This window comes from Ailuropoda melanoleuca, chromosome 1 (genome assembly GCF_002007445.2).
Source record: "Ailuropoda melanoleuca isolate Jingjing chromosome 1, ASM200744v2, whole genome shotgun sequence".
NCBI classification, from domain to species: Eukaryota; Metazoa; Chordata; class Mammalia; order Carnivora; family Ursidae; genus Ailuropoda; species Ailuropoda melanoleuca.
In genome coordinates this window covers 80,445,447-80,460,078 of record NC_048218.1, presented here as the reverse complement: position 1 = coordinate 80,460,078, position 14,632 = coordinate 80,445,447, and the positions used below count along the sequence as shown (strand labels likewise).

The 14,632-nt window shown below is 44.8% G+C and overlaps 1 protein-coding gene across 1 annotated transcript in view; it reads right to left on the bottom strand.

The window, feature by feature from the left end:
• MCF2L2 (MCF.2 cell line derived transforming sequence-like 2) overlaps positions 1-6,498 on the bottom strand; it is a 260,280-nt gene extending 253,782 nt beyond the window's left edge. The window contains exon 1 of the mRNA XM_034662062.1: positions 5,924-6,498. Within this exon, the coding sequence (XP_034517953.1) occupies positions 5,924-5,975 (52 nt within the window). The 5' untranslated portion in view covers positions 5,976-6,498. The remainder of the gene's footprint in view (positions 1-5,923) is intronic.
• Positions 6,499-14,632: the final 8,134 nt, after the last annotated feature.

The window sequence follows — 14,632 nt, the reverse complement described above, 5'->3', positions numbered from 1 at the left end:
AAAAAAAAAGAAATCACCTAAAAGTTTTAAATGAATTGTGAAAGGTTTAAGTATGGGCAAACATGAGCCAGGATGCAAGGGGAGCTCCCAGCTATTTGCAGCTACTCTTCTCCCTAGACTGGGTAGAGGGCGAGAGTCTGGAGAAAGCCTCTGCCAAGGGGGCAAACCTGGAGGAGGGGAGATGCCCAGGAAAAACACATTTCTCCCTATGGAAAAGGCCTTCAAATGCTGGGGGGAAGCAGCCAGCACTTTAACTGGACTCCAGGGCACAGGTGAGGACCCACTGCAGCTCGGAGAAGATTAAAAGAAAACAAACAAAAACCCCTACTTCTGGGGGAGGGCATAGGAAACTCTCCCAAAGAATATTTGCCAAAAAGTCTGGTTCAAATTATTTTAAAGCACTTGCAAACACAGCCCAGATCCAGTGCATCATGTGAATTTATTCCATCTCTACAGTAATGATAAAATGTGGAACAGTAGCCCCTCACTACAGGATGGCTTCACCATCTCCAAAGTGCACTGCGTGAGAGGCATGCTCTTCAGGAGTTTTGAATTTCTCTCCAGCAACTCTGGACAGCCCAGGCTCCTTCCAAAGAAAGAAGCAAGGACAGTGGCTGATTCTCAGCAGGAGGACATATTATTCCACACTCACTCAAGGCAGCCATTCACAATTACTGCCGCTGCCAGAGTGAAGGCCCAGAGTCCAGAGGCCTTCTCATATCCTCTGTCACCCCTGCCCCACTTCCTCTGCCATGCTGGCCCCACTGCTTCATCCTGCACGCATCCTTTTTTCAACCTGTGCCCTGCAGAGCAAACTTGCACCACTCATGCTGCAGTTTTTAGTAAGTACTAGGGGAATACTGGGAGAGTATTCCTCTTGACTAGATTGGAGGGGCAATAAAACAGTCCTTTTCATGCTCTTCCTGCTAGTCCATAAAGCAAACAATTGAAGTCATTCTACACTCATGGAGCCCCTTTTGCTATGGTCCTCAAAGGATTTCTGCTTAACCACTTTCACTATATGGAATCATTCCAAGTTGAAAATAAACAGAGGGGCTGGTATAATTATCACCCTACGTTGGAGATGAGGAAATTCAGGGAATAAAGACATTCTTTCCATTCAACTAAACATGTGATTCTTGATCTCCTATAATGGTTTTAATTTAGCCTACAAGGCCATAAAGCAATCTTAATTGGGATTTCTACCCTTAAGTAAGACATGCCTATGTTATTAGAAAAGACTTTAGAACATGTCCAACCAACAGCTAAAATATATACCAGTATTTAGAACAAAGAGAAAAATCCAAGCTAGACTGCAATCAAATGCTCAAACACACCTATGAGACGGATACCAACTATTACAGGTGTTCAGAACAGGGAGGGAGGCTGGGCCTGGCCTGGCCCATCCTGCGAAGGGCTCCTGGGGAGGCCAGGCTTGAGGGAAGCCCTGGAGAGTCAGAGAGGCAGGCAGAGTATTGCTGGTGAGAGTAACCACAAATGGGACCTAGACAGAAGAAAGTGAGACCCAGGGAGGCTAGCAGGTGGGTGGATCAAATCAGGATGCTTTCCAATCACTTAAATAGAGCCAAAAAAGAAAGAGCTTTTTCATAAACAGTGACAGGTACTGAACTAAACCTGAGGATATAAAGATGAATCAGACATCTCCCTGCCCTCAGGGAGCAGACAATGGGGTGGCAAGGCAGAAATCCTTCTCCAGTGCCAAATTAACATAAATGCCCAGTTTTTTAAAAAATTATTCTCGAGCAGCAGTAAGAATTTCTGCCTTGATATAATAGAACATAGACTTTGAAATCAGATCTGACAGATCCTGACTCTACCTCTTAGTAACACTATGGCTTTAAGCAAATTACTGAACTTGGGTTTTTTTTAATTCTTAGTTTTGACATCTTTCAAAATGAGAGTAATAACCCCTATTTTCCAGAGCTGTAAAGATACAAAGGCATATGTGGAAAGGCCTAGCACTCAATAAATTTGACCAATATTTCTAAATGGTTAAAGTTTAAACACGCTTCTTTTTGGACTTTCTAGTTTCTTGCTTGAAATCTGTACCTCTGGATAGGTTATTAACTCCACGGGTTTTTTCAAAGTCAGACAATATAGAATCCTGGTCTGGAGGCCAGCAGTGAACTGGAGAACTAAAGCTTTAGTCATGCAACTGTTGAAAGCAGATCAGATCCCCTGGCTAACAGGCTCAGTCACATCCTGCAGACACTCTAGAACAGAAGCCATCAGTGAGAGGTCCTCTCCGAGACTAGGAGGAGGAGCACTTGCTGGCAGCAATACTCCCCTCTCCTGTGCTTTTATAACCTGCTACCACCAGTGGAAAGACCTTGAGGGTGTCTCAAGTGCCAAGAGTCAGAAACATGCAGGCAGTTGGGTTCTGCTCCTGAGTTCTGCTTTTGGCACTGCAAAGGAGAAAGCAGAAAGGTGGCCCCAGGTGGTGAGAACATAAACTCTGCTCTAAAGCAACATGTCAGGATTAGCCTTCAACCCTACTAGAACAGAATTCCACAAGAAGGTGGGTACAAGAGGAAGAGAAGAACATTGATGGTGCCTATGATATATGAGGGCAAAGGACAAAGTAGGTGATGCTGTCCTTGTATCTAAAGCTATTCTCATTATCCCTGCTTCTCAAGTTTCTCCCTCCAACAGGTACTAGGCATTCACAAGGCACTATTTACACATTCATCTTCTACCAATCCTGTGAGGTGGGTATTATTATTTGCATTTTATATATGAGGGAACCAAGACTTGGAGGCAAAGTGATGTGCTGAAGCTGTTTGCTGGCAAAGACTGTGCACAGCCTTAGTTTACATCTGGAAAGGCAGGAATCGTCACTGACATTCTCCACATTAGAGAAGATGATCACCTCCTGAATCAATATTATCTAGACACTGATTCTAAGAACTCCTAACTTAATAAATGACCATTTTCTATAACATGGATAGTTGCTATCATCATGACAACATTTTGATTAATATGTGCTTGGTACCCTTCACCAAAAGCTGGCATTTCACATCATAAACACAATGGCATCCATTCAGTCTTCGAGCACCACTGTGTATCTGAGTAAATCCTATGCCTGACTCAGGTTACCAATAAACTGAAATTCCACTTCTCCTCCTTCACCATCCCAATATGGATAAGTCAAAGGCATAAGTCACAATATCACCAATGCTCGTTGAAGCAATGAGGTAGCTAGTCTCCAAGGCGGCAGCTATGGTAACAGAAAAACTCCTTCAAACTGTGCCCCCACTCCAAGATCTCTGCATCCTAATGCCCATACACTGTGTAGGTCAGGTTACATGGCAAAAAGAATTAAAGTTGCAGGTGGAATGAAGGCTGCTAATCAGCTGACCTTAAAATAAGAAAGGCCCAATGTAATCACAGGAGTCCTTACAAGTAGAAGAGGGAAGAACCATGGAGATAGCAACACAAGAACGACTAGCCAGATGTTACTGGCTTTGGAGCAAGATGGAGGAAAGGGGCCATAAGCCTAGGAAAGCAGGCAGCTTCTAAAAACTGGATGGGGCGCCTGGATGGTTCAGTCATTAAGCGTCTGCCTTCCGCTCCGGTTGTGATCCCGGGGTCCTGGGATCAAGCCCCACATTGAGCTCCCTGCTGGGCGGGAAGCCTGCTTCTCCCTCTCCCACTCCCCCTGCTTGTGTTCCCTCTCTCGCTGTGTCTCTCTCTCTCTGTCAAATAATAAAATCTTTTTAAATAAATACATACATACATACATACATACATACTGGAAAAGGCAAGAAAAAGGATCCTCCCGCAGCACCTTCAGAGAAGAANCTCTCTCTCTGTCAAATAATAAAATCTTTTTAAATAAATACATACATACATACATACATACTGGAAAAGGCAAGAAAAAGGATCCTCCCGCAGCACCTTCAGAGAAGAATGCTGCCCTGCTGACACCTTGATTTCAGCCTGGTGAAACCTGCGTCAATGTTTGAGCTATAGGAATGTGTGCCGTTTTAAGCCACTAAGTATGGGGTGATGTATCATAGCAGCCATAGAACATGGACACAGCAACCAACACTTCCACCCTGCATGGTTGGGCATGCTGATCCTCCCCTCAAGAGTGGGAACTTGTGCCCCCTCCCCTTGAATCTGGGCTGGGCCTGGGACCACTTCCACCAAAAGAACTTGGAAGTGACTTCACAGGACTTCAAGCCCAGTCATCAAGAAGTCCTGGCAGCTTCTGCTTCATCCCAGCAGAGACCTGAGCTTTGAGGTAAGAAGTCTAGACCACCCTGCTGGAGAAGGGCCACATGGAGAGGACCTGGAAGATGAGATGCCACCATGGAAAGAGAGACCACATGAGGGAACACCAAGGTGCCATCCACACAGTCACACAGTCTACCTCCTTGTTTAACAGATGGGAAGTTTCACCCTGAGAGAGGCCCAGTGATCTTTAGTGGCATATGGGGATATGACCAATAACACATTACAGTTTAGATGGTGATTTTACCCACATCGGCTTGCAAAAAGGCTTCGAGCTAGGTGGGAGAGGATTATTAAAATTCCCATTTTTAGCCTGAGGTTGAATGACTCGTCCAGGAGGGATTCAAATCCAGACGGTCATTACCCCAGAACACAACTCTTTCCCTACACTGCAAAGTCATGCATACGCACAATTTCAAGCACAACCATTTCAGCATTCAATGTATTTCAAACTCCAAATTCTGTTTGTTTCATACTGCCTCCAGCAATATTCACACTCACCCTTCCCTGGTAGGATTCTACTGACCTTTGTCTTAAAGAAAAACCAGTTCAGCAGCCACGATGGAACCAGAAACATTTTTTAAAATGAATCATCAAAACTGGGTCTTTCCAGATAAATCATTTTCACAAAGTATATCCTCACCTGTGCATCATTCAAGATGTATATCGTTATTGCATTAAGTACATTGGACTAGGGTGCTCAAAGAGCAACGAAACCCATTAATTGAAGCAATATGTAATATATAAATACTAAGAAGGCAGTTTTAGCAAAGGGGCAGAACACTGAGGTAAAAACTTCCTGACTTTAAAACTAATTTGCATTATGGAAAGGTCTCAACGTTAAGTGACCAACACTGAAAATTACCCCGATAATTCTAGTCATCTGCATCCAAAGAATCTCTATCTGAATATGTTTTTATTTGGGGAGGTCCAGGGAAAGAGTGGGGGAAGAAGATGCTAAGAAAGAATCAACGTACCACTGTCTCAATGTCCTCTTTATTAAACAGGGCCTGTCTTTTCACCACAATCCTTATTTCAGGAGCAAAGCATGCATTCTGCTCCCCTCTTTTAACTCAACAGAAGAGGATTAATATTGCTCAGTCTCCTGCAGCCTACAAAGGCTTGTCATCGGGGTTCACCACGAGTGTGCTGACACCTCCTGGCGCTACCTCCAACGCGCCGGGGCGCCACGCAGTGAGGGGACCCTCTATCGTAGCCTGCGTAGCCTCCGCGGCTGGNTTCACTACGCTAGCTTGTGGACAAGCCTCCGCGGCTGGCAGTAGTTTCTGCTGCAAAGCACAGGCACTCGTTCCAGTTCCCTCTCCTTTCTCTTTATCTCGTCAACTGCAACACAACTCCCCACCCCCGCCCGGTCAGCGCGGGTAACGGATCCTAAGAGCCCAGCAGCCCTCAGGGGACTACGCACCTGCCTGGCGAGGGCACCTGCCCCCGCCTGCCCCGGCCCCGCCGGGCGTGGAGGACCCGGGGAATGCCCGGCACTGGCCGCCCCCAGCAGCAGCGAGGCCGAGACGCCCGGCCCGCACCCCACCGTTTCCCACGCAGGGCGCTGCCCCGGGGCTGCGGGCGAGCGCGGTGAGGAGACCGGCCCCAGAGACTACGCCCCCACCTCCATTAATAAAACGCAAGGGGGGGAAGCTCCATTTACCGACATGAGTGATCACTGTGGCCAGTCGCCGGCTGAGCTCCTGGGGGGCCATTTCTTCCTTTAAAGAAATAGCATTTCACCGAAAAGCCACTCAGTATGTAAACAAAACAAAGCAACACGTAAGTGTTTCTGCTGCTGTCAGGGATGGTGTTTCAAAGACCTCTCCCGAGGATGCGCTGCCCTCACACTCTTCCTCGCTCTCTTCAGGCACAAAACGAGTCCCTTCCAGCCCAGGCCAACTTTCCTGGGCCGCTCGGCCAGCCACGCCCTTCAGGGGATTGTCTTAAAGATTAAAATCCAGCAGCTTTCCCAACATAATGTCTGGCTTCGAGAGCGAGGGAAATGGCAGTTGTGAAGGTAAGAAAAGCAAGTCGCCCCAAATCTCGCCGTAACCGCGCGTCGGACTTCCAAGGCCGAGGGAGCGCGTGAGTCTCTGGATTTGCGGTGCCGGTATGTCGGGTTTTCGGCGCTGCCTCCCGGTAGGGTCGGGAAGAAGGATGCTCTGCCAGCACGCGGAGGAACCGCAGAGCCTGCGCGCACGGAGGGCGGAGGGGCGGAGGGGCGGAGGGGCGGAGGGGCGGCAGCCCCATGCTGCAAAGACTCCCTGGGGAGAGNCCCTCACCCCCAGCCACACGCCCGAGGCGCCCGCCTCCGCGCCCACCTCTCCCCGCCCCCGGCAGCGCGCACGCGCCCGAGCGCCGTCTGTTGCCAGGGGGAGAAGCTGCGCCCCTTGCCTTGCGGGGACGCAGTGCTGCTGGGTCGACTCACGGTGTGTCCTCGCAGCGTTGCGGGAGAGGAGACAGCGATGTAGGCGCTCCTGCTAGTACCGGGGTTCTGAACGCCTGCCTCGGCCCCCCTCCTTGCCCGCCAGGTGCCTGCAGAGCGGCCCAGGCGAGAAGGGGGCTGACTGGCAGAGGTGCAGCCATCCCGCGGGGGCTGCTGCACGCACCGCCGCCCCCGCCGCAGGGGTTGTCTCACGCGGTAATCAGCGTGCACTGGACGCACCCGCGCTCCGAGGCGCGAGCGCGGGCTGTGCGCGGAGAGGGCTGGGCACGCATGTGCGCACACACATCTCCACCGTGTGGGCCTTTTCCTTTGTGCAACTACCCCGGGGCTCCACCGCTCCGTCTGCCGCCGTCAGGCGCGCCAAGGCTCCATCCTAACGAGGCTCTGGCGCAAGCCCCGCGCGGGGCCCTCCTCCCTGTCAGCTCCAGGAGCGTCTTCGCTAGGCCGCTATCCCGCGGCTATCGACGTCCTGCAGCTTCTTTGCAGGGCCCCAGACACTGCCTGACAGGCAGCGAAAGGCTAACCCCGTGCCGTAGAACTCCACAGCCAAAGCCTAAGCAGGCGCGAAGCTGGTCGGGTTGTTCCTCAATCCATTCTACAACGGGGGACCCTGAGTATCTGGCTGCAAGAATGCCAGGACTATCACAGCCTCTAAGCCAGTGCCAGGAAGCTCAGCTTTCGTCTTCGACATGTAAAAAGCCAGACTCCAAACACTCCGGATCTAATTTCTAATAGTAGCCAGCCAACCTAGGGGTATGAGGACATTTTTAAATGCTTTCTGTAACTATTGTGGGCTGTGATTAAGATTCGTTACTCCACGTGCAACCTGAGATTCGCGTGGAAGGTTAGTCTTTCTTGTGAGGTGCGGTCTCGGCACTCTGCCTGCACAGAGCAACCATTTTCATAGCAACCACTTGAAGAAGGTTAAGGAAAGGGTTAAAGACACAAAGAAGTAAAACAGCTTTGGATTGTGTTTCCATGGTGGTTTCTCTGCCTATTCAAGAGTCACAAGTATTTTTGAGGAACCAGATGAAGTAGGGTTGTTTGTGTGTGTGTGTGTGTGTGTGTGTGTGTGTGTGTGTGTGTGTGTGTTTGGGTTTTTTTTAAGATCTTATTTATTTATTTCACAGAGAGAGAGCACAACCAGGGGGAGCAGCAGAGGGGGGGAGAGAAGCAGGCTCTCCGGGGAGCAGGGAACCCGACGTGGGGCTGGATCCCAGGATCCTGAGCCGAGGGCAGACACCTAACCAGCGAGTCACCCAGGCGCCCCAAAGTGTTTCTTAATAGTAGTCAGAACCCTGGTGCCCAGTCAGAGCCAACTGCGAGTTTCAATCACTAGAAACAAGCACATTGCTAAGGAAGCAGATAATGTGCGGCATTCTAGTCTTTGCAGACCTGGTGACCTCAAGCATCCTGGACATGTCCTTATTGTGTGCAAATCATGAAAAGGAGGGAGAGAGGGAAGGGGGAGAGGGGGCAGAAGAAACTGATAAATAGGAATGAGGGAGAAAAGGAAAGGCATAGAAAAGAAATCACTCTCAGAGTCCTGCTCTCCTTTCCCACATCTGTACCTTCACAACCTTCAAAGGTTTCCATGGAGATGAATTGGCTGAATTATGACAAGATGTAGCAGGCAGTGCCTGTCCTCAGAAACCAATTCTGTCTGCCATCTCTAACACATGCTCTTCCAGGGCCCCAACTGCTTTATCTGGGCTATGAGGGGGTGGGTCTGTGGTCTCCAAGTTCCCTTTTCCAGTTCTGAAATCCTGTCATTGTAACTAAGAAGATATGATCGCTTAGTGTGCAATAGCCCAAACCTCCCCTCTCCCCCAAGAAAGCAAAAGGTCATGGTCTCCATTGCTCTTATGAATATGGACATTCTGTCTTCTCTTCTTCCTCTTTATCCTCCTCCTTTCTGTGCCTCCTTTTCTCCTTCCTAATTATGATCTATTTCCTGTGTCTGACAAATCACATTGCTCCAATATCTGGCAAAATCAAGGAACAAGCCAGAATAGCCTGCCTCCTTCTCCAGTGAATCAGTTAGCAATCAGTCACATCCGTTGAACATCTGCCATATGCCCAGGGTTGTGATAGGTAGTGTCAGGTACAGCAACTGTCACGACCATATAATAAGCGACTACTCTGTTTGGTGCAATGGTAGGCATTTCACGGACACCGTTTAAGCCTCACAACAATCCTTTAAGGGCTTTAGTCTCATTTTACGATGTTGCTAATACAAAGACGAAACTGTGTATTACTAATCTTATGGATCTAGACCTTTCTCTGCCTCCGAGTAAAGATTTGCCTAAGCTTGGAAAGAGGAACCTCCTCGAAGCACGGCCAAGGTAGATTCCACCTCTGTTGGTGAACTCTCAGCACAACGAAGAGAAAGAATGGATCTACTTTGCGTGAAACAGGTGAGGGTGAGGGAAGCCTGGGCATCATCACAGGGTCACCCAGTTGACTCTAGATCCATGGTTTTCGAACTAGCAAAATCACCTAAAATACAGGTTTGTTGGTTGGTTTGTTTTTAATATGGATTCCTGGTCCCCACCTCCAGAGATCTGACTCAGTAGTATGGAATGGAACCCGAGAATTTGCATTTCTAACAAGTCCCCAGGAAAACTGATGCTGCTGGTCCTGGGACTACACTTTGAGCACCACTGGCCTAGAGCAGGGTTCTTCAAACTTCTTAGACTGCAAACCACAGTATGATATAAATTTTACATCATGACACGGTATACATACATATACATAATTAAAACAAAAGTTATATGAACAATTTCTTTTCCCTTACTACATATAAATTCCTGAAACATTTTCTATTCAATTTCATTTTTAAAAAACAACAGCCCAAATTGGGAAAATTTGCATTTGGAAAGTAGGGTATTTAGTTATGTAAGAAAACATCCTTATTCTTTTAGAGATGCATGCTGAAGTTTTTAGGGATGAAACATCACTGTCTGTAATTTAAACTACTTTACCAAGGAGAATAAGATAAATACAGGGAAATATTCATAATTGTTAAGTCAAGGTAGTATAAGGGTTGTTTTACTATTTATTCTATCTACTTTTATGCAACTTTAAATATTTTTCATAATAAAAGGTTTTTTAGAATGATTGTTTGGACCTACTCAATTGCTTTAATGACCCATAAGGAGTTGCTGCCAGCAGTTTGAAAAGCTCTGTTCTAAGGCAGAGCAGAGGAAAACAGAAGAGGAAGAGAGATGGTGGAGATACGGGAAGGTGGTTGGGGAGAAGGTGACAGGAGATGGAGGACAGGGAGGTGGAAGTGCACTGTGGGAGGGAGCAGGGGTCTCCACAAATGCCTCAAGATTATGCCCCTCTAAAGGGCCTCTTCCTCCACTTCCCACTCTATCTGCACTGTCCTTTCCACATTGCACCCTGGGCTACTTGGCAAGGAAAATATCTTATTCACCTCTGTAAGCCCCATAGTTCCTGAACCAAGCCCAGAATTAGAGACCATCCATCAGCAAAGCTTCTCATTTCACAGAGGTCTTGGACCTACCTCAAAATTGCGATGTTGCCTCTTTCCCCCAGTGCTGCCTGGTAGGATAACCCTCTCTGCGCAGGGAGCCCAGCTGTTCTCATACATAAGACCACATTCTTGTCTAAGGAGTCACCATGTGCCATCTAGTGCACAGCTGACTGGATAGGTGAGCCCAAGAAAGTGAAAAAGTCACCTGGGCTCACACCATCCTGACAGTCATTCCACTGTCACCTTGTGTTTCCCGAAACCAGCCGCCCGGACACAAGGGAGTACTCGTGTACTTGTGAGTACACAAGTGTGTATGCTTGGAGGGGATGGCACACCTGCCTCTACCTCTGGACTTTCACTCTCCTACCCCATATATGTCCTTTCTCAAATTTAATCTGTTGTGAAAATAATGTTGTTGTTTTGTTTTGTTTTTTTGCAGAACATACTAACAAAGAACAGAAAACTGAAAAGAAGTGGTAGGTGAAAGGAGAATTGATCATAATTCCATCACTGATAGGCAAAAACACTTGGAATTTTAAAGAGTACCTGATGTATTATTTTCATTAATAGACTATTTATTAGGGCAGTTTTAGGCTTGCAAAAGAATTGAGCAGAAAGTACTAAAAATTCCCACAAACCCACTCTCTCAAAACAGTTCCTCATATTATTAACATCTTTTATTAGTGTGGCACGTGTGTTACAACTGATGAACCAACATGGATAACGTTACTGACTAAAGTTTATATATTAAGGTTCGCTCTTTGTGTTGTACTGTTCTATGGGTTTTGACTAATGCATAACGTCACGTGTGTATCCACCATTACAATTATCATACAGAATAGTTTCACTGCCTTAAAAATCTTCTATGGGCCACCGATTCATCCTCCCTTCCCCTTGAATTTGGAGCAAACGCTAATCTTTTTACTGTCTTCATAGTTTCACCTCTTCCAGAATGTCATATAGTTGGAATCATACAGTATGTAGCCTTCTCAGACTGGCTGCCCTCACTTAACAATATGTATTTAAGTTTCTTCTATGTCTTTTTTATGGCTTGTTAACTTATTTCTTTTTATCACTGAATAATATTCTTTATATTCTGTTGTATAGAGTTATCTGTTTATCCATTTACCTAAGGAAGGACATCTAGGTTATTTTCAGTTGGGGGCATTAATGAATAAAACTGCTATAAACATTGTGCACAGGTTTTTATGTGGTCTTAAATTTTTAAGTCATTTGGGTAAATACCTGTGAATGCAATTGATTGGTTGTGTGGTAAGACTATGTTTACCTTTGTAAGAAACTACAAACTGTCATGTAAAACCATTTACATACCCACCAACAGTGAATGAGAGTCCTTGTTGGTCCACATCCTAACCAGAATTGGTGTTGTCAGCATTTTGGACTTTGGCCATTCTAATAGGTATTAGTGTTATCTCATAGCAGTTTAAATTTGCAACTACCTAATGATATATGATGGTAAGCAACTTTTTGTATGCTTATCTGTATATCTTCTTTGGTGAGGTATCTGCCCACTTCTTAATTAAGTTGTTTTCTTATTGTTGAGTTTTAAGAGTTCTTTGTATATTTTGGACAGAAGTCCTTTATCAAATATATATTTTACAGATATTTTCTCCCAGTATGTGGCTTGCCCTTTCATTCTCTTAACAATGTCTTTTGCAGGGGTGCCTGGGTGGCTCAGTCATTAAGTGTCTGCCTTTGGCTCAGGGGGTGATCCTGGGATTCTGGGATCGAGCCCCACATCAGGCTCCTCTGCTGGGAGCCTGCTTATTCCACTCCCACTCCCCCTGCTTGTGTTCCCTCTCTCGCTGGCTGTCTCTCTCTCTGTCAAATAAATAGATAAAATCTTAAAAAACAGAAACAATGTCTTTGCAGAGCAAAACTTTTTAATTTTAATAAAGAACAATTTATCGATTTTTTCTTTCATGGATCATGCATTTGATGTTATATCTAAAAGTCATTACCAAACCCAAGTTTACCTGGATTTTCTCCTATGTTTTCTTCTAGAAGCTCTATAGTTTTGTGTTTTACATTTAGGTCTATATCCATTTTTGGACAATTTCTGTGAAAAATGTAAGGTTAGTGCCTAGATTCATTATATCGCATATAGATGTCTAGTTTTTCCAGCACCACTTGTTGAAAAGACTATCTTTTTTCCATTGAATTTCCATTACTCTTTGTCAAAGATCAGTTGACTATACTTGTGTGGGACTATATCAGGGCATTTTATTCTGTTCAACTGATCTATTTGTCTATTCTTTCACCAACATCATGCTGTGTTGATTACTGGGTAAGAATGTCTATGGTTGGGATGGCTGGGTGGTTCAGTTGGTTAAGCATCTGCCTTAGCTTCGGTCATGATCTTGGAGTCCTGGGATCATGCCCTGCGTTGGGCTCCCTGCTTGCAGGGAGTCTGCTTCTCCTTCTCTCTCTGCCCTTCCCCACTGGTCATGCTTTCTTGCTCTCTCTCTCAAATAAATAAATAAATAAATAAATAATTTTTTAAAAAAAGACTGTCTATGGTCACTGTGTATGTGTATGTATCAGACATATGTGTGTTTTATTAGATTTTATCACTGTTATCCTCACTTCATAAATAGAATTTGGAAGGTTTCCTTATTTCTGTGTTCAGGATAGAATCAATAGCAACCAACTCATCTGTTCCTTAAAGTTTCTCAGTAGAATTTTCCTATGAAATAATATAGTCCTGGTGCTTTTGTGGTTGGAGGTGTGGGAAAATACAATTCTCTGGCAACATCTATTTCTTCTATGGTAACCAGTCTATTTAGAATTTCTATCTTTTCCGGGATGTTTTGGTAAATTATATTTTCTTGAAATTTCATCTGTAGGGGCGCCTGGGTGGCACAGCGGTTAAGTGTCTGCCTTCGGCTCAGGGCGTGGTCCCGGCGTTGCGGGATCGAGCCCCACATCAGGCTCCTCTGCTATGAGCCTGCTTCTTCCTCTCCCACTCCCCCTGCTTGTGTTCCCTCTCTCGCTGGCTGTCTCTATCTCTGTCGAGTAAATAAATTAAAAAAAAANTGTTTTGGTAAATTATATTTTCTTGAAATTTCATCTGTTTATCTAGGTTTTCAAATGTATTACACAGAGGTGAGTAATGTGATTCCATACAATTCTATTAATTTTTTGCTTCTGTAATTATTTCCCCTTATTTTAATTTTGATTTTACTTCCTCTGTCTAGGCAATTGTCTTTTCTATTGTTATTTTTTCATATCCTATATTTATTAGTATTCCCATTTCTATTTTCTAATTTATGAATCGCTTCTTTTATCCTTCCACACAACAACCCACCAAATGGGTGTTTATAGCAGTTATAATTGTCAAAATCGGAAGCAACCAAGATGTCCTTCGGTAGGTGAATGAATAGGTAAACTGCGGTGCATCCAGTTTACATTGTTAATATTCCATTAACAATGGAATATTATTCAGCACTAGAAAGAAATGAACTACCAAGCCACAAAAAGACATGGGGGAAACTTAAATGCATATTGCTATGTGAACGTAGTAATCTGAAAGAAGTGATTACTTAGTTAAAGCAGTAAACTGCTACTGTACGATTCCAACTATATGACATTCTGGAAAAGGCAAAACTATAGACACATTTAAAAAGATCAGTGGTTGCCAGGGGCTATATTGGAGAGAGGAATTAGTAGGCAGAACACAGAGGATTTTTAGGGCAGTAAAACTACTCTTTATGATATTACAATGGTGGACATATATCGCTAAAAATTCGTCTGAACTCATAAAAGTACAACACCAGGAATGAACTCAGACACAAGCTATAGACTTTAAGTGACAACGATGTGTCAGTGTAGGTTCATCTATTGTAACAAATGTATCACTCTGGTGGGGGATGTTGATAATGGGGAAGGCTGTGCATGGGTGGGGACGGGGGTACATGGGAAACCTCGGTGTCCTCTGCTCAATTTTGCTATGAACCTAAAACCGCTGGAAAAAAGTCTACAGACTTGCAACTAGAAAATGAGTACGTTCTGGAGGTCTAATGGCCAGCATAGTGACTATAGTCAACAACACTCTATTACATATTTCGAAGTTGTTGAGAGACTAGATTTTAAATGTTCTCACTATGCACAAAAAAGAATTTTGTGACTTGACAGAGGTGTTAGCTAACACTATGGTGGTAATCATACTGCAATATATATAAATGTATCTAATCACATTGTACACCTTAAACAATGTGACAGGTCATTTATATTTCAATTTTTTAAAAATACCATTATAGAAAAAAATCAAGTGTATTTAAAAATTGTGTAATTTCGGTTTGAGATGATTAGGAGGGCTTTCTTAATATATGTTTTTCACATTCTTGNTTATCTAGGTTTTCAAATGTATTACACAGAGGTGAGTAATGTGATTCCATACAATT